This window comes from Phaenicophaeus curvirostris, chromosome 12, assembly GCF_032191515.1.
Source record: "Phaenicophaeus curvirostris isolate KB17595 chromosome 12, BPBGC_Pcur_1.0, whole genome shotgun sequence".
Lineage (NCBI taxonomy): Eukaryota > Metazoa > Chordata > Aves > Cuculiformes > Cuculidae > Phaenicophaeus > Phaenicophaeus curvirostris.
Genome location: NC_091403.1, coordinates 20,894,303 through 20,912,152, shown reverse-complemented (window position 1 = coordinate 20,912,152; position 17,850 = coordinate 20,894,303). Strand labels below are relative to the sequence as shown.

The following is a 17,850-nucleotide window of genomic DNA, read 5'->3' as shown; positions in this document are numbered from 1 at the left end:
AGCGTGGCGTGGGGAAAGATGGGTTGCGTTATCATGGAATCGTGAAGTGATTTGGGCTGGAAGGGACCTTACAGCCCAGCAGTTCCAACGCTGACGTGGGCAGGGATGCCTTCTACTGGATCAGGTCACTCCAAGCCCCATCCAGCCTGGCCTTGAACCCCTCCAGGGATGGGGCAGCCACAGCTGCTCTGGGTAACCTGGGCCAGGGCCTCCCCACCCTCATAGGAAAATATTTCTTCCTCAGATCTCACATCAAACTCCCCTCTTTCAGCTTAAAACCATCCCCGACCCTTGTCCTATCCCTGCACTCCCTGATCAGGAGCCCCTCCCCAGCTTTCCTGGAGCCCCTTTCAATTCTGGAAGCTGCTCTGAGGTCTCCCTGCAGCCTTCTCTTCTCCAGGCTGAACAACCCCAACTCTCTCAGCCTGTCCTCATACAGGAGGTGCTCCAGCCCTCGGATCATCTCTGTGGCCTCCTTTGGACTGACTCCAACATATCGATATCCTTCTTGTGTTGAGGACAGGAAAGAAGGTCAATAATTGGAAGAGGTCAGACTGCACTGGTGCTTCCGTGTAATTTCCTTATTAAGATGCTACATGGGAAAACAATTCATTTCTCTGTGTTTGGGGTTCTGATCCTTCCAGATTTGGAAGGGAAACCATGTTTCAGAACAAATCCATGCAAGTTTCAAAGGACTCGTTGGAAAAAAAGAAACCCAGTGGTAAAAGCGAGCCCACTCTTGTGCGCTTCCACAATAGAGGCGGGCAGCTCTCCTTTCCCAAAGTGCGTATGACACGGCAACTTCTATTCAAAGCAGAAGATTATAAAGCACAGACAGCAGCAGATTCAGGCCAATGTATCAAACCGAGATCACGTCGTTTGTGTTTGTGCTGAGCAACTGACTGGGTTTCTAAATATTTTTCTTTCTTTTAGCAGGGCAGCCTGACTTCAGGCATGCAAAATGAGTGAAGGTTGTTTTAATGAGAGGATTTTCGTAGAATCATAGAATCACCAGGTTGGAAGAGACCCACCAGATCATGAAGTCCAACCATTCCTATCAAACACTAAACCATGCCCCTCAGCACCTTGTCCACCCATCCCTTAAACCCCTCCAGGGAGGGCAACTCAACCACCTCCCTGGGCAGCCTGTTATTTCTCATTAATTACTCATTAATTGGTGCTGCTGTGTATGTGATACGCCAAATTCTTCTGCTTTTGAAACTATACAGCACTTTGGCTCAGAACTTGGAGACTGAAGATGTATTTCAGTGGGAAATGGCACATCATAAGGCAATGAAGCTGGTGAAGGGTCTGGTGCACGGGGGTTATGGGAGAAGCTGAGGAAACTGGAATTGTTTAGCCTGGAGAAGAGGAGGCTGAGGTTTCAGCTGTTGACACCGTCGGTGTTAGAGTGTGTGGTAAGAACTTTTCCCTTGCACAGCAACAATCTGCGGTTCAGCCGCGTGCAGATTAAACCCAACATTTACATCCCTCTTGCATTAAAAATACAGCACTATTATGAACATCAATGAACGGCACGTGCCTGGCTGCATTCCAAGCGTCTTGTAGGAGAGCTTGTGCGGAATGGTTTCTCCATCACCCCTTGGATGCAGAGCTCATGGCTCAGCTGATATCCTGCCATCACTCCCATGAAGAACTTCATGAAATGCTCTCTTTCTGTTCTCCAGAGTATTTAGATGGGGCCCATAAGGAGCTTTCAGAGTAGCTCTAAAATAACAAGGTGATTGTGGAAACATCCCAACCAGATGCTCCTCAATGGTTCAGTTGAAATCCCTTTTGTATCTGACGTGAAGAGCTTTACCAGGGCTGTTGCAGCTTGAACCTTTAAAAGGGTCTGCACCTCTGTTCCAGTCAGGTTGGGTGGAATCCACGGCTGCCCGAAGGTGTCGGATCTTTGAATAAACAAGAATGGGAGCTTCATCAAAAGTCTGATTTAAGGTGAGTTGAAGTATTAAGAATGATACAGTAGACAGTTCTTCAAAGAAACTGTGTTTTTGCCACTTCTAACATAATTTAAACATCTCTAAGTTTTATGCTTTGTAGAAAAAGAATTTAAGATCCAAGCAGATTGAAGTTTTTGTAGATATAATTGCATAATTTTTTAATATATACAGCATTTCTTGCCCTGATGCAAATATTCTGAGAGTTGGTAAATACAACATCATCTTGATTTTTTGTTTTTTTTTAAAAAAAAGCCTCATTCTTTGCTGCTGGAGTTTTACCTACTTCTCATCCTCGGGCGTTTGGCTGATTCTAAGAGACATGGATGTGTTTGTACATTTGATTTTGCTCTTGGGGCAACAAGCAGTTGAGGTACTGTCCTGTAAAGTTCTACAGATGTATACTTTGACTCCAGGAAGTAGTTTTAAATAGGGATTTCACTCAAAAGACCCTGCACTGGGCTCCACTCTAGGTTTTTATAGAACTGGGTCGTTGTCTTCAGGCTCACTCGCGCGGCTGCGTTACCTTCACACATTCCAGCCCTGTGCACAAACGCTGGGTTTGTGGTCATCTTTGAAAGCCCAAGAGAGGAGTCTCTGCGGGCAGAGCAAACAGAAGGGCTTTTCTTGAGAGATCGACTCATCAGGCTTATTTTCATAAACTTATATGAGGAATTTAAGACAAGAACTGAAATAAAACAGACTTGGTGTTGGTACGTGTGCCAGCTCCAAGGGGACTAAATAATCCAGTATCACACTCTGTCCGATGTCTGAATATAATATATGATGTTCTTTTTTTTTGTAGCAGCCTGGCCGCAATTCATTAAGTCATATTAGCAAATCTAAGGTCTCTTCAATTTTAATTCAGATATCTACAGTATGTTTGTATAGTGGAAATACCCTGAGTATGACGGGAGGCTTTGTCTGTAGGATTGTGTGCATACGCAAAGATGATTTATGTTTCACTCTGCCCCTTCCCCAGTAAATGGTTTCATGATCTTTGGGTTTTAAAATGGGTTTAGCTGGCTTATGAACGGGCAGGCTTAGCTCAGTTCACAACTGGTACTTGGCTTTTGCTGGGTCCCAGTAGGGAAAGAATGGAGAATACCCACAGCCGAGGAGAATTGCTGCTGGGAACGGGGAGAATGACCCCCTTGGAACAGGACTGCTGTGCAATGATGTGTAGTGTCTACAGTGCCTGTTTCTGGGCTCTTGATTGGGTTAAAGCAGATATTTCTATTTTTGTGTACATTCTTCAAGCACTTTTGCCCCATCCCTGGAGGTGTTCAAGACCAGGTTGGATGGGGCTTTGTGCAACCTGATCCAGTGGGAGGTGTCCCTGCCCATGGGTTGGAACTGGATGGGCTTTGAGGTCCCTTCCAACCCAAGCCATTCCATGATTCAGTCTGCTTACTGTAACACTGAGCATCATTGCAAATGAAAACCTTATTGAGGTGCAGGAAATAAGCCCTCGTGTGAGGAGTGGCTCAGCCAGGAGCCCAAGGGGGTGCTTCTTGTGTTGATTTGTGTTTCCTGACGCTTTCCCTGAGTTTGGAGGGAGAGGTGCCGACTGCAAGGCAGCACCTAGGACTTCCCTATGCATTTTGTGGGACTCTGATGCCTTCTACTCCTTCCTCCCTGCTCTTCCCAGTCTGGTACGCGGGGTGTGCATCACTGAGATAGTAAGGACGGTGGGAGACGTGAGGCTGTGGATGCTCCTACATCAGGCACAGCACAAGCCTTGGTCCCTGGGCGACGTCTCCATCGGAGCCCTGAGCTGTGTCTGTGGAGCCAGAAGGGGGTTTTTGTCCAAAGCTCAGCCAACTTTCCACTGAACGAGGAAGCAGGTAGCGCAAGAGAGTTTCCCAACAGGGATCAACTGCACCAGCGCTGGCAGTGAAGTGAAACTCTGCCGCTTAGCGTACAGAATATCTCCCTGCTTCCCCTGCGCGTTTCTATGCCTCAAACGCCAGCGCCGGAGCAGTAAAGCAGTGATAGTTTACTACCTGCTTTCTGCTTCTGACATTCCCATGGCAACCTCCTCCCCGGTTTAGTCACAGTTTAGTGTCGGACAAGCAGGATTTGTTCAAAAAGGAATAAAGGTTGCAGTATGAAAAAGACATTTCCCCATGTGTTCCTGACGGCCAGTAAATAAGGATTGAAGCACCGGGGGAATACGAGCTCTTTATCGGGTTTGGCAGGGCGCACGCTTCCCAAGGTTAGGCTGCTCAACGGAACAGGGAATAGAAAATAAAGGAAATTAAAAGAATAACATACAACAACTGTGATCAGCTACGCTTTAAATATCACGTGGCAATGCAAGACCCAGGCTGCAGCTACAGACCTGGGGGTGAAGCTGGTGCGGTTGTCAGATAGGAGAGATGATAAAACCATAAGCCACAATTTTAAGTTCTTTTTCACTGCTGCTTGTGTTTATTAGCGACCAAAAAAAATGAGGAGAGGGCTCAAGAGAAACCTTTCTGTCTGTGAGCCGAAGTTTGTGCCTTGTGTCTAGCTGTATTGCCCAAACTTGCTCTATCACTGCCTATTCTCCCCACAAACACCATGTTTATCTGCTAAGATCCCTGTTTTATGTCCCTCCGGAGCCATTGGAGAATGGTGAATAGAAGGGGTTAGAGCAATAGAGCAGAGGCTGGTTCAGAGTAGCACAAAGACTTGTTGAATGCAGTGGCTCCACCTCGATTATGAGGAACGGCTGAGAGAGTTGGGGGTGTTTAGCCTGGAGAAGAGGAGGCTGAGGGGAGACCTCATTGCTCTCTCCAACTACCTGAAAGGAGGTTGTGGAGAGGAGGGAGCTGGGCTCTTCTCCCAAGTGACAGGGGACAGGACAAGAGGGAATGGCCTCAAGCTCCACCACGGGAGGTTCAGGCTGGACATTAGGAAAAAATTTTTCACGCAAAGGGTCATTGGACACTGGCAGAGGCTGCCCAGAGAGGTGGTTGAGTCACCTTCCCTGGAGGTGTTTAAGGGACGGGTGGACGAGGTGCTGAGGGGAATTTGATAGGAATGGTTGGACTTGATGATCCAGTGGGTCTTTTCCAACCTGGTGATTCTATGATTTTTCTGTTAGTTTCCCAAGATAAGGAGATCCTGCGGTAATTTTGGACTCTGTTGGCAATTTGCTGACAGACCTGTGAGAAACACAGGGGACTCAAAGATGTGGAGATCTGGACGAGGAGATGGGGATGGAGAGGCAAGAATGGTAGTGTCATTAAGGTTGGAAAAGACCTTTAAGCTTATCCAGTCCAACCATCAGCCCAAGCCCACCGTGCCTACTAAACCATGTCCCAAAGAGCCATGTCTATACAGTTCGTCAACCTCGTCAGGGATGGAGACTCCACCACTGCCCTGGGCAGCCTCTTCCAATGCTTTGCCACCCAAGCAGATTTTTAAAGACCACAGGGGTTTCCTGGGAGCTGCTGCCCATCCTGCGCTGCACCCTTCTGCAGGTTCCCACACCATGAGCGCAGCTGAGGATGCAGAGTGGCTGCAGTGGGTGACGAAGCAGTTCGGGAGCATCGCAGGGGAGGACAAAGAAATTGACTTGGAGGAGTTCAAAACTGCTCTCCAAGTGAAGGAGGTGAGCGCTCCCGCGGGGGCTGGACCATGGGGTCACTTCCTCTGAGAGAACCAGCAGCCCCACACTGATTTCTGATGATACTTAGAGAAAATTTAGCTTAAAACCAGAATTATAGGATGTCGCGTGCAAGAAACTGAGTTATACACTGCAGCAAGCAGGGGTGGAAAACGCAGATTAACCATCCACAATGTAAAAACGATTGGATAGCCACAGTCCATCTTTGAACAGGCTTGGCTGTTCATAGAAACATGGAATGGTTTGGGTTGGGAGGGACATTAAAGCCAACCCCCCCTGCCATGGGCAGGGACACCTCCCACTGGATCAGGGTGCTAAACGCCCCGTCCAGCCCTGCATCCCCAGGGCTCCCTCCCTTTCTCCAGCTACAACGCCAACACGCTCCTGCCCAAAGCCACCTTCGGTCCTCCCTGTTGTTTTTGGGCCATCCCTGTGACTTCCAGCCTTTTCCAAGCGATTCCCACTGCTGGCAGCGAGAGCTTTGCTTGTAGCACCAGGACTGGGCTGGTGGAGAGCATCCCACTGCCGTGTGCGAGTGTTTGTCCCCCTCCCCACAGTCCTTCTTCGCCGAGAGATTCTTCGCGCTCTTCGACTCAGACGGGAGCGGTACCATAAGTTTGGAGGAGCTGCTGAAAGCCCTGAGCCTGCTCGTCCACGGGAATGAGACGGACAAGCTGAGATTCCTCTTCCAAGTTTATGACGTGGATGGTAAGATGATGAAAAAGCGACTAACTTGTGTATTTTTGAACCAAGCTGCGATTTTTGAGGCCGCGCGGCTCTCCTCTGGGCATCCAAGTGTGTTGGTATTTGTGGATCCCAGCACACTCTCTTCTTCCTCCATCGACTGGGGAAGGTGGGAATAACAAAACCAAAGCTCTTCTTGAGCTGCTTTTCCTGCTCTGACCTGCTTGGGCAGAAAAAAGCTGGCTGAGGAACTGAGAGCTGAGCCTCTTGCCTGCCTGGCAAGTCTCCCCTCTTTCAGCTGAAATCCCTTCCCCCTCATCCCATCCCAGCACTCCCTGGTCAAGAGCCCCTCCCCAGCTTTCCTGGAGCCCCTTTCAGTACTGGAAGCTGCTCTAAGGTCTCCCCAGAGCCTTCTCTTCTCTGATTTATGAGCAGTGGCATGGACAAAATTTCCTCCCCAAGAGTCTGCGTATAAGGCAGGGAGGCAGTTTCTGCACTGAAGGTGCAAGATGAAGGTAAAACCACGGGGCTGTCAGGGTGCTCCAGTGTATCGGGGTCCCTGCTTTGATCCACCACGGTGCCCACTTGCCCTGTGCAGGCAGTGGCTCCATTGACCCCGACGAGCTGCATGTGGTGCTGCGCTGGTGCCTGCGGGAGAGCGCGATAGCTCTGCCTGAGGAGCGGCTGGGAGACCTCACCTTGGCACTCTTCGAGGCTGCCGACAAGGACCACAGCGGCTCCATCACCTTTGAGGAGCTCAAGGAAGAGCTGGAGGGTTTCCCAGAGGTCATGGAGAACCTGACCATCAGGTACCTGCATCAGTGGGTCCCTCCAGCAGCCCCGTGGGGTTGCAGATTCCCTTGAGAGCATCTTTTTCTTCCCGCATGAAAGAAAAAACGTGGGATTGATGCTCTCATTAAGACTCCCATGGGGTGCCCAGAGCATGATGTGCTTGCGTGATGTGCACTGTGAGCAATTCGAGCACCTCATGCTGCTGAACGGGGTGCAGGGCTCTGACGCAGAGATGGGGGTAGGGATGATGCCAAGCCGGGGGCTGGTCTTGGATGCAGGGATAGGCGCTAGGATGGGTGCAAGGATGGTGTTGTTGGAATGGGTGCAGGGCTTGGATGCAGGGGTGGTGGTGGAATGGGTGCAGGACATTCCCAGCCGCCCCCTTTCAAGAAACAATCCAATGCCTTTGCTCCCAGTGCAGCTAGCTGGCTGAAGCCCCCACCACCCACGGAGAGGAGCTGCTGGCCACGCTACCTGACCCGGGCGTACTGGCACAACCATCGCAGCAAGCTCGCTTGCCTGGGGGGCTACGCTGGCCTCAACCTCCTACTTTTCACCCTGGCTGCGCTGCGGCACGCCGGCCTCGGCGGCTGGGTTGTGGTGGCCCGGGGCTGCGGGCAGTGCCTGAATTTCAACTGTGCCTTCCTCGCAGTGAGTGCTGGGCCCTGGGCAGCAGGAGGGATGCTGAGCTCGTGGGGCAATGGTCGCCTGGGCTATTTGCAGCTGTATTTACAGCTGAACCTGTGGCAGGGGGTCTTTTGAGGGCAGCAGTGGCACCCGTGGACTTGAGCAGTTGTGGAATTGGGCTGATAATGATATATATAATGGGTTAGGGAGGTTGTGAGCTCTCTGGGACAAGAGTACTTACAGGGTGCACCCTGCAGAGGGGTGCTCTGGGTGGTGTCCAGGCTGACAGTCCATATTAGTGGGGAGCTGGCTATGCAGCCCCAAGGGACCAGCCCACGGCTGAGCCCCCAAACAGCTCTAATTGCTCCTCTCCCGAAGGTGCTGATGCTGCGGAGGTGCCTGACCTGGCTGCGAGCTACTCCCATTGCCAAGGTTTTGCCGCTGGACCAGCACGTTGTTTTCCACCAGCTCGTGGGGTACGTGGTGCTGGCGCTGGCAGCTCTTCACACCGGGGCTCACGTCGCCAACTTCAGTAAGTAGCAGCTCCTGGGCAGCAGAGGCTGGTTGCTGCGGGTTTCTTTCTAGCAGCACCTGCTCTAATGCGCCCCATCAACCCTGTGGTGGGTTCCCACCTTCCAGTCTTGCTGCTTAAATGCAAAATGCCCCTTGGTGCCAGGGGCATCGCCCACATGGCACAGATGAAGACTGGACTGAGCCCCATGGGGGGGATGCTCATGTCCTAGGTAGGATGCAGATGTCCTGGAGGGATGCAGATGTCCCAGGGAGGAGATGGACATGTCCTAGGGGGGTGCACGTGTCCTGGAGGGATGCAGATGTCCCAAGGAGGGGATGTTTATGTCTCACCAAGGATGCTAATATCCCAGGGAGGGGGTACACGTGTTCCAGGGGGATGCAGATGTCACAGGAAGGGGATGCATGTGTCCCAGAGAGAGGGACACAAGGTCTGGAGAGGAGGCTCACATGCCCAGGGGAGTGCGAGGCTGCAGGCAGGGTGCGTTTGGTGCCGTACAGTCTGCGTGCTGTCTGTTATCCCCCTCTAGTGGCTTCCCAGCCAGGCAACCAAGGGCTCCTGCAGTCCCCCTTGCAGCCCCTGAATGGGGTCTGCACCCCCCAGCCCTGCGCCCTCTGCTCAGGGCACCCCCCCTCTGCAAAATTCCCCCCGTGCCACAGTGCTGAGCCCAAGCAGGACGTGGCAGGGAGAAACGTTGCATTTTCAAACCTCCTGAGCAAAGTGACTCGTCTACTGGATGAGGGAAAGGCTGTGGATGTATCTTCCTGGCCTTCAGTAAAGCCTTTGATACAGTTTCTCACAGCATTCTGCTTCGGAAACTGTCACCTCTGGCCTGGACAGGCGCACACTCTCCTGGGTGGAAAACTGGTTGGATGGCCGGGCCCAGAGAGTGGTGGGAAATGGTGTGAAATCCAGCTGGAGGCCAGTGACAAGTGGGGTTCCCCAGGGCTCAGTGCTGGGTCCAGCCCTGTTCAATGTCTTTATCAATGACCTGGATGAAGGCATCGAGGGCACCCTTAGCAAGTTTGCGGACGACACTAAGCTGGGTGGAAATGTGGATCTGCTGGAGGGTCGGGAGGCTCCAAAGGGATCTGAACAGGCTGGATCCATGGGCTGAGACCAATGGGATGAGGTTTAACAAGGCCAAATGCCGGGTCCTGCACTTGGGGCACAACAACCCTGAGCAGCTCCAGACTAGGAGAAGTCTGGCTGGAAACTGCCTGGAGGAGAGGGACCTGGGGGTGTTGGTTGACAGCGACTGAACATGAGCCAGCAGGGGCCCAGGTGGCCAAGAAGGCCAATGGCATCTTGGCTTGGATCAGAAACGGCGTGACCAGCAGGTCCAGGGAGGTTCTTCTCCCTCTGGACTCGGCACTGGTGAGACCGCTCCTCGAATCCTGTGTTCAGTTCTGGGCCCCTCACCACAAGAAGGATGTTGAGGCTCTGGAGCGAGTCCAGAGAAGAGCAACGAAGCTGGTGAGGGGGCTGGAGAACAGGCCTTATGAGGAGCGGCTGAGAGAGCTGGGGGTGTTTAGCCTGGAGAAGAGGAGGCTGAGGGGAGACCTCATTGCTCTCTCCAACTGCCTGAAAGGAGGTTGTGGAGAGGAGGGAGCTGGGCTCTTCTCCCCAGTGACAGGGGACAGGACGAGAGGGAATGGCCTCAAGCTCCACCAGGGGAGGTTCAGGCTGGACATTAGGAAAAAAATTTTCACGGAAAGGGTCATTGTGCACTGGCAGAGGCTGCCCAGGGAGGGGGTTGAGCCACCTTCCCTGGAGGGGTTTAAGGGACGGGTGGACGAGGTGCTGAGGGACATGGTTTAGTGACTGTTAGGAATGGTTGGACTCGATGATCCGGTGGGTCTTTTCCAACCTGGCTATTCTGTGATTCTATGAAAGCGCTTGGCTGTTTCTTAGCTAAAATCCCGGAACTGGCAACACTTTGGGGAGTGCAGCAGAAATCGGGTGCGCGGTCGGCGGGTGCTGCGGGTGCCCCGTCCCGACGGTGCCTGTGCCCAGGCAGGCTGGCGCAGCGGGACGGGCACCCTGCCCTCGCCGAGTACCTGCTGTCGGCACAGCCCGGTGTGGGGGGCCTGGGGGACACGGCCTCGCAGACGGGGTTGCTGCTCCAAGGGCTGCTGGTTGCCATGCTCGCCTTCTCCAGCCCCTGCGTCCGACGGAGCGGCCACTTCGAGGTGGGTCCCATCGATTTTTAATGGATTTGGACCACAGAGATGGTTCAGTGGGTGGGTTCTCATCTGGGTGCTGCCCCATGGGTTGGAGGGAGAGCTCTTGAGCCGGTGTGATGCCCCCCAATACCTCCCTTGGGCTCCCCCACATTCCTCAGACTTGCAGGTTTGGTGTTTCCATGCTTCCATTCATCATCTGGGTATCTTTGTCCACTGGGATTCCCTGGTACGGCCTCACCACAAAGCACTGACAATGCCATCAGACCCACGGTGTGAGCATTAGAGTTGTCCTGTGCAGAGACAGGAGCTGGACTCGATGGTCCTTGTGGGTCCCTTCCAACTCAGGTCACTCTATGATTCTACCGCTGGGCTCCACCAGTTTTGGTTCACTCTCAGCTCCCCACACTCCCTGCCCACAGCTCTTCTACTGGACCCACCTCTCCTACATCTCCATCTGGACCCTCCTCATCCTCCACGGCCCCCACTTCTGGAAGTGGTTCGTGATTCCTGGCTGCCTCTTTGTGCTGGAGAAGGTGGTTGGCTTGGCTTGGCGGCGTGCTGGGGGGCTGAACATCGTGGAGGTCAACCTGCTCCCCTCCAAGGTCTGTGCCCATGGGGGTCTCTGTGTCTCTTCCCACTGCTTCCTCCTGTCCCTCCTGGTCCCCTCCTCCTCTGAGAGTGTGAATAAAGGTGCTGTGGCTCGCAGATATACCTCTGATGCTTGCAAAACCTGTGGGGAAAAGCCCTTTGGAAGTGACCATGCTGGTTATTTGATGCAGGGGAGAAGGAAAGATGGTGGGATATGGACGGGGGTGACAGCCCTGATGTATTTGCATGGTGAAACTCTTAGTTTCTTCAAAAACATTGTTGTTCGAGGCCAGCCCTAACTGATATTTGTTTGCCAGCGAGGGTGGCCATGAATAGGAGAACAAACCCCTCTCTCAGGTCAAAGCTGTAAGTCTGTCTCGTGCTGGCCACTGTTTGTGATGGGAGACACAGACCTGGGTGCCCAGGGGCTGCAGGGAAACCAGCCCAGCAGAGACCCCAGCACAACAAGCCTGCTGGCTGCTCCCAGCTTTTCTGTTCTCCTTTTCCTCCAGGTGACTCACCTTGTCATCGAGAGACCACAGTTTTTCCACTACAAGCCTGGAGACTACGTCTACCTGAACATCCCAGCCATAGCCACCTACGAGTGGCATCCCTTCACCATCAGCAGTGCTCCCGAGCAGCAAGGTGATCGCTGATCCTCTGCTCGTTGCACCACCGGGATGATATTTTGCATTGCTGGGATGTTATTTTGCATCACACAAGCCCTGTCCAGGTGGTTGGATCCCCTTGGAGGGCCACGCGAAGAGGTGTACGTGCCTGTGGAGCACGCCTCAACTCACCCATCTCCATCTCTGCCTGTACATAAGTGTTGTATAAAAACATGTGCTTGGGTTATCTCAGGCAAGGTGTGGGGACTTGAATGACATCTGGATGCCCTGCCTGGCTCCACAGGTGCCCAAGGTTTGGGATTTAGGCTTCACTCAGCTATTGGAGCAAACCCCGTCCCCTGCTGCAAGCCTGGGGCTGACAAGGACATCAGTGGGGATTAGAGGAGGCTGAGGAGAGACCTTGTTGCTCTCTACAATGACCTGAAAGGAGCCTGTAGGGAGGTGGTGGGTGCTGGTCTTTTCAACTAGGGACAGGATGAGAGGAAATGGCCTCAAGTTGTGCCGTGGGAGGTTTAGATTGGATAGTAGGAGAAATTTCTTTATGGAGAGAGTGGTGCAGCACTGGCAGAGGCTGCCCAAGGTGGAGTCTTCATCCCTGGAGAGGTTCAAAAAATGTCTAGATGTGGTGTTTCAGGACACGGTTTCTTTGGCGCAGTGGGGTTGAGCTGGTGGTTGGACTGTACAAGCTTAGAGGGCTTTTCCAGCCTTAATTCCATGATTCTGTGGCCACTACTGCATCCCCAGGGCCAAAGCTGTGCAGTTCCCAGCCCACAGTGCTGGGGGGGCTGCGGGATGGTTCCTTACGTAGGATGCCCACCCGCTGCTCTGCTTCATCCCACAGAAACCCTCTGGCTGCACATCAGGTCTCTGGGCCAGTGGACAAACAAGCTGTACGAGTACTTCCAGCAGCCTGAACCACCCAGCCCGGAGCCGAAGCCGCTCAGCAGGAGCCTGAGGGACAAGAGATGCTGGCGCTGGGAGCAGGTTGGTGCGGGCAGGGCTCAGCATTCGGCACAGGTAGGAGTTAGACCTTAAACTGTTTGCAAAGGGATGTTGCCAAGCTGAGGATCCCCAATGTGCCCATGGGTTCCTCGAGCTGATGTCCTTGTCCGGCGCATGTGGAGGGCTCTGCCGGACAATCTGTCCCTGCCCAGCTCCAGAAAAGCAAGACAGTGCTGATAGTTCCAAGGCTGGATGCTCTCTGCTCAGCCTGGGGTCACCCCAGTTATGTGCCACCCGTGCAGCGCTGGGCTGGGTGCATCTCTCGTGGTGCGCGTCCACTGCAAGAGGTTTCTACAGCCTTGGAGGGTTCCGCGTCCCGTGCTCTACCAAGGCCGTATGGCCCTGATGGATGGAGCATCAGATGCCCATGAGCGTCGCAGCCAGTGATGCCTTGGTCTTTGGCTTCCAGGGAGGTCTCTGCAGCAGAGGTGACTCAGCAGAGGGGTCCGTGGCCATCGGTGGGGATGGAGCCGTTCAGCTGACATCATACAACGCCACCAGCACTGCTGCTGCCCCTAGAGAGGAGGACTCATCGGCAGAGGGGGTGAGCAGCATCTCCCACCCTCTTCCCTCAGTGCTGCTGAGCCTCCCATCCCCGTCAGGGCAGTAGGGAAGGGGTTTCTACTTTCATCAACGCAGTAGAGGCTGGAGAACCAGCCTGCAGAAACCAGGGGAAGCAGCACTTCTTTCCCAAATGGGCTAAAACTCGTTAAAAAGCTCTTTTTAAAAGAAACTTCTCGGATGTAGATTATGGCAATTCCAGGACACTGAGAGCCACCTTTAGCAGCTATTATCCCCTGACATGGAAAGCTCTCAGGATATTGATTCTGTCTGGGCTGGAGGAGCAGCCCTTGCAGATAATGAATTTACATGCACTGGTTTTAATGAGTTTCTCTCCCTGTCACCCTTATGCTTTTATCTGTCCCCTGGTGAGCAGAGGTTCCTCACGCCTGCTCCACCACCCAGGACATAAAAGTCCTTGGAAACCTTACACTCACCTCCCAGCTTGAGTGGGGAATTGGATAATTGCCTTTTTAATCAATAATAAAATCTATTAAGATCCAGATAATATCATCAGGTGTTGGATGGTGGTGGGATGTCCCACCAGAAGCACGTGCCCTTGGTTTGACCAAGGGATGTGACTGGAAGCGGGTGTGTGTGCAGCCTGGATAAACCCAGCTGGAAAAAGAACACCCAAAACGCAAGCGCAGGGAAGAAGCTGTTGAAAGGTGAGGAGGAGGAGATGGTCACCGCTCTCTTCACCTTTCAGGTCTCTGCCAGGCTGGGTGAGACCCATCGACTCTGCAGCATCAAGGTGAGCGATGCCTCGGTCCGTCCCCGGCTCCAGCGAGCAGGGCTGTGCTCAGCATCCCCAGGGGGATCCGTGCATGCGTCTAGTCCCCCTACGTGTCCCCAGCCACCCCACACCTGTGCTCCGGTGCACGGGGTTCCCACCTGGGGCTGCTGCAAACCCTGCACTGCTGGAAGGCTTTGTTCTTCTGCCCACTCCTCCCCTCTCTTTTTTTGCTCCCCCCAAACTCTACCCCTGCTCCTATCCACAGCCTAAGAGTTGTTCAGCACCCCTGGGCTGCTGGCTCTCTCTCCATTTCTTGTCTCTCTCCCAGTGCTACATCGATGGCCCCTACGGGACCCCAACAAGAAGGATCTTCACCTCGGAGCACGCCGTGCTCATCGGTGCAGGCATCGGCATCACCCCCTTCGCTTCCATTTTGCAGAGCATCATGTACAGGTTGGTGCTGTCACAGCAGCTCAGGCTGCGTTTGTGCTGGTGGAGCTCTGCAGTCTCTGGTACGAACCCTTTGGAGGCTTTGGGAGGCATGAGACATGCCGTATGCCGTCGTAGCCCTGTCCTCCAACACCTCTCGGTTGGCCTTCCTCACTTCTAACCTCGGGACCCGTAACGCACGGCCCCGAGACCTTGAGTGTTGGGTCCTCCCTGGCGATTTCTGCTCCAGGAAACCTGCTGGAGGGAGGGTGGCCACGGCCACGCATCAGAGCTGGTGAGGAACGGGTGCTCAGGGTCTCCCTGTCAAGGTCCATCAGGGCCCGGGGGGCGCGGGTGGTGGGGCAGGCAGGGCTGTGTCTACCTGTGCAGGTACCGCCGGAGAAAGCAGAGCTGCCCCAGCTGCCACTACTCATGGTGCGAGGACCTGCGGGACGAGGAGATGATGCTCAGGAAGGTAGGAATGGGCAGAGGGAGACGCAGGACCATGGTTTGCAGGATGTTCCAGGAGGGAAGGATCCCTTCACCGTCTGGGGCAGCGGGGGGCTGGGTTTGGCCCCCACGCTGCCTGCCGTCTCCAAAGCAGAGGCTGCTTGTATCTTCTCAGGTTGACTTCATCTGGATAAACCGGGACCAGAAGCACTTCGAGTGGTTCGTCAGCCTGCTAACCAAGCTGGAAATGGAGCAGGCTGAGCAGGAGCCAGGAGGTGAGTGGGAAGGCAGGGGCTGGCCAGCAGAGCCCCGTGCTTGGCCACCACCCCTGGGAGAGCTCAGCCCGACCTGAGGGGGCACAGTGTGGGGCAGGTCCCCGATCTGCAGCTGGGCTCCCCTTGAACGCCCAGGGCGGTTCCTGGAGATGCACATGTACATGACGTCGGCCCTCAGCAAGAACGACATGAAGGCCATCGGGCTGCAGATGGCCCTGGACCTGCTGGCTGCCAAGGAGCAGAGGGACTCGATCACGGGGCTGCGGACCAGGACCCAGCCCGGCCGCCCCGACTGGAGCAAGGTGAGGGCTGGCCCTGCTGCCAAAATCCTGCTCGTGGGAAAGAAACCCTCTCCCCTGAACCTTCTTTTTGTGGGGGACACCACGGGACAGCCCCATTTATGAGCGGGAAGGATGCACTGGGATATCCATATCTGGGGAAGCCTCTCCTTCCCGTGGGGAAGCAACTGCTGCAAAGGCTCGGGGAGGGCAAGTTGTGCTGGGCAGCAACTGCCAAAGCAGGCAGGGATCTGGCCATCACCTCTTCTCCTTCCACCTGTACACTAGGTGTTTGGGAAGGTGGCGGAGGAGAAGCGAGGGAAAGTCCAAGTTTTCTTCTGTGGGTCACCAGCGCTTGCCAAGGTCATCAGAGCACACTGCGAGCACTTCGGCTTCCGCTTCTTCAAAGAACACTTCTAACTGCCAGCCCTTGCCTCCCTGCTGTCCCCTGCCAGCCCTCCTGTGGGATCCTGCTGCACCACCCGTGTCGGCTCCCAGCTGCTGCTCAGTCAGAGCTGGAGAGGGTGGGATGCAAGGGATAGGGAGAGGAAGGGGCTGAGCTAGTCCACAGGGCTTTGGGGTGGAGGGGATGGGACCTTGGAGCATTTGGGGTATACTGGATCACCCACACAGACATTTTGAGGGGTAAAGGATGAGTGTCCTCTTTGGGTTGGGGAGACAGGGTCCTGCATCACCCCGCCGGGCTTTGGGATGGAGGGGATGGGGTCCCGGAGCCCCTTGGGATGGAGGGGATGGGGTCCCGGAGCCCTTTGGGATGCCAGGGATGGGGTCCTGGAGCCCTTTGGGATGCCAGGGATGGGGTCCCAGAGCCCTTTGGGATGCTTGGGCTGGGTGTCCTGCAGCACCTTGCAAGGCTTTGGGATGGAGCGGTGCCCACAGGAGGGCACTGCAGACCTGGCAACCAGGGCCCTGCTGGGGCTCCGCTGGTCTGGTCTCCCCGAAACCCTGCAGAAGGGGTTTTGCCTCTTTGCCCCAGGAAAAGAGATGATGTGGGTAGTGCCGAGGGGTCCAATCACAGCCCACCCACCTTGGGATGGCTGCTGGGATGGGGCCGCTTCCAAAACGCTGGATGCTGGAGTGCAGGGATGTCCCCACCTGTGGCCAGTGAATTGGGAGCAGCGGTGGCCCCTGAAGACCCATCACTCTTCAAAAACAAGTGGTCTGGTGAAGCTGTCTTCCCTGTCTTACCCCACCTTTTGTGGGCCAAGTGTGCAAAGCGCTGATGCTTTGGCGTAAAAGACTAGGAACGGAAAATTAATGTGGATGAGTCGCCGATACGATGGCAAAGTCGCCTGCGGGGAAAGCAAAGTTGAACATTGAGCTGAAGGAGCAGCCGGGACAGTGTGCTCCTGGCATCCCGCAGAGCCAGCCCCAGCAGAATGTGGAGCCAGAGAGGAGAAATCACTCGATGTGGGGCCGTGACACAAACTCCACAGCTGAGTCCGCTTCAGACAGCAGCGATAGCTGGGTTGGGTAATGATCCCTGCTGAGTTACTTCGAGGGCTGGGCACGTGATGGATGAGAGACTGCAGCAAGCTCTCAGCACCCCGTGAATGCACAGCACAAGGTGAAGATCCCAAAGTCAAGTGCTGATTTTTCTTAACCCCAGCTAATGCGGGCTCCTTCCTTCCTCGAGGAGCGTCAGGATGAGAACGTAGGGCAGCTCACTGAACTGGGCTCCTCTGGCAGTGTCAGCGTGGCACAGAGGCTCCCCTTTTCTCTCCACGCCCCGCGTCTCTCTGCCATTGTATTCTCCAGCTTCACCTCACTCTCTGCAAGTTCCGTACTCCCCATTGCAGCTCTGTGTCCCTTCCAAGCTTCAGCCATGGAAACCAAAGCCACTTTGGGTCTGTGTGGTGTGAAACAGATCCTGGAGGTGACCCTGAACCCATAGGCTGATCCTCTAGGGCATGGACCAGGGCGTCCGTTCACCAGCATCGTCACGATGACAGCCCACGTGCTGTAACGAAGGGAGCTGCTTCAGTCAGGTGATGCCGTGAGCTCCCACTCACCACATCCAAGTGAAAATCAGGCCAGCTGCAGCCTCCTCAGGCTGCAGGGAAAGAAATACCCTCCCTGTGCATGGAGCTATGATGTTTTAGGGATATCTTTTAGCTACGCTCATGGATTGACTCCATCCATGTGCATCCATCTACGCTTTCACATTGCCAAAGATGCCAGGGAAAATAATGTGGCTGTACATGACAGTGTCATGTGGCTGGAGAAAACATGCTGATCTCAGTCATAAAGAAGAGTTAATTACATCTCCCCGATCCCCCTTCGTTTTGAAGCAATTAGAAACAGAATGAATCATTATGCGTCTGATGATAATCATTTTCATTCTGCATCCCCGTTGAATCACAGGGTGCCGTAGTGTTCTGCTGCTTGCAGCATCTCCTCAGAAAAACTAAAACAAACCAAATTTAGCTCTTCTTTAGCATCGCGGCACCAGGGAGCCCAAAGCAGAGGAGTTTTGGGGGAGA

At 54.2% G+C, this 17,850-nt stretch overlaps 1 protein-coding gene across 6 annotated transcripts; it reads left to right on the top strand.

The window, feature by feature from the left end:
- Positions 1-1,867: 1,867 nt before the first annotated feature.
- NOX5 (NADPH oxidase 5) lies at positions 1,868-16,124 on the top strand. Of its 6 annotated transcripts, XM_069866602.1 has the most exons (17): positions 1,868-1,959; positions 5,432-5,562; positions 6,135-6,285; positions 6,860-7,070; positions 7,470-7,704; positions 8,059-8,212; positions 10,288-10,404; positions 10,744-11,000; positions 11,499-11,631; positions 12,457-12,599; positions 13,027-13,161; positions 13,888-13,932; positions 14,243-14,371; positions 14,714-14,818; positions 14,969-15,068; positions 15,204-15,370; positions 15,635-16,124. In XM_069866602.1, exons 2-17 carry the CDS (start codon positions 5,443-5,445, stop codon positions 15,764-15,766), a joined length of 2,334 nt encoding a protein of 777 aa, XP_069722703.1. In that variant the 5' UTR covers positions 1,868-1,959; positions 5,432-5,442; the 3' UTR covers positions 15,767-16,124. The 6 variants fall into 6 exon arrangements, with proteins under 6 accessions (XP_069722703.1, XP_069722702.1, XP_069722700.1 ...); XM_069866601.1 differs by lacking the exon at positions 1,868-1,959 and having other exon boundaries at positions 5,191-5,562; positions 14,243-14,367; positions 14,734-14,818; XM_069866599.1 differs by lacking the exon at positions 1,868-1,959 and having other exon boundaries at positions 5,191-5,562.
- The last annotated feature ends 1,726 nt before the right edge of the window (positions 16,125-17,850 follow it).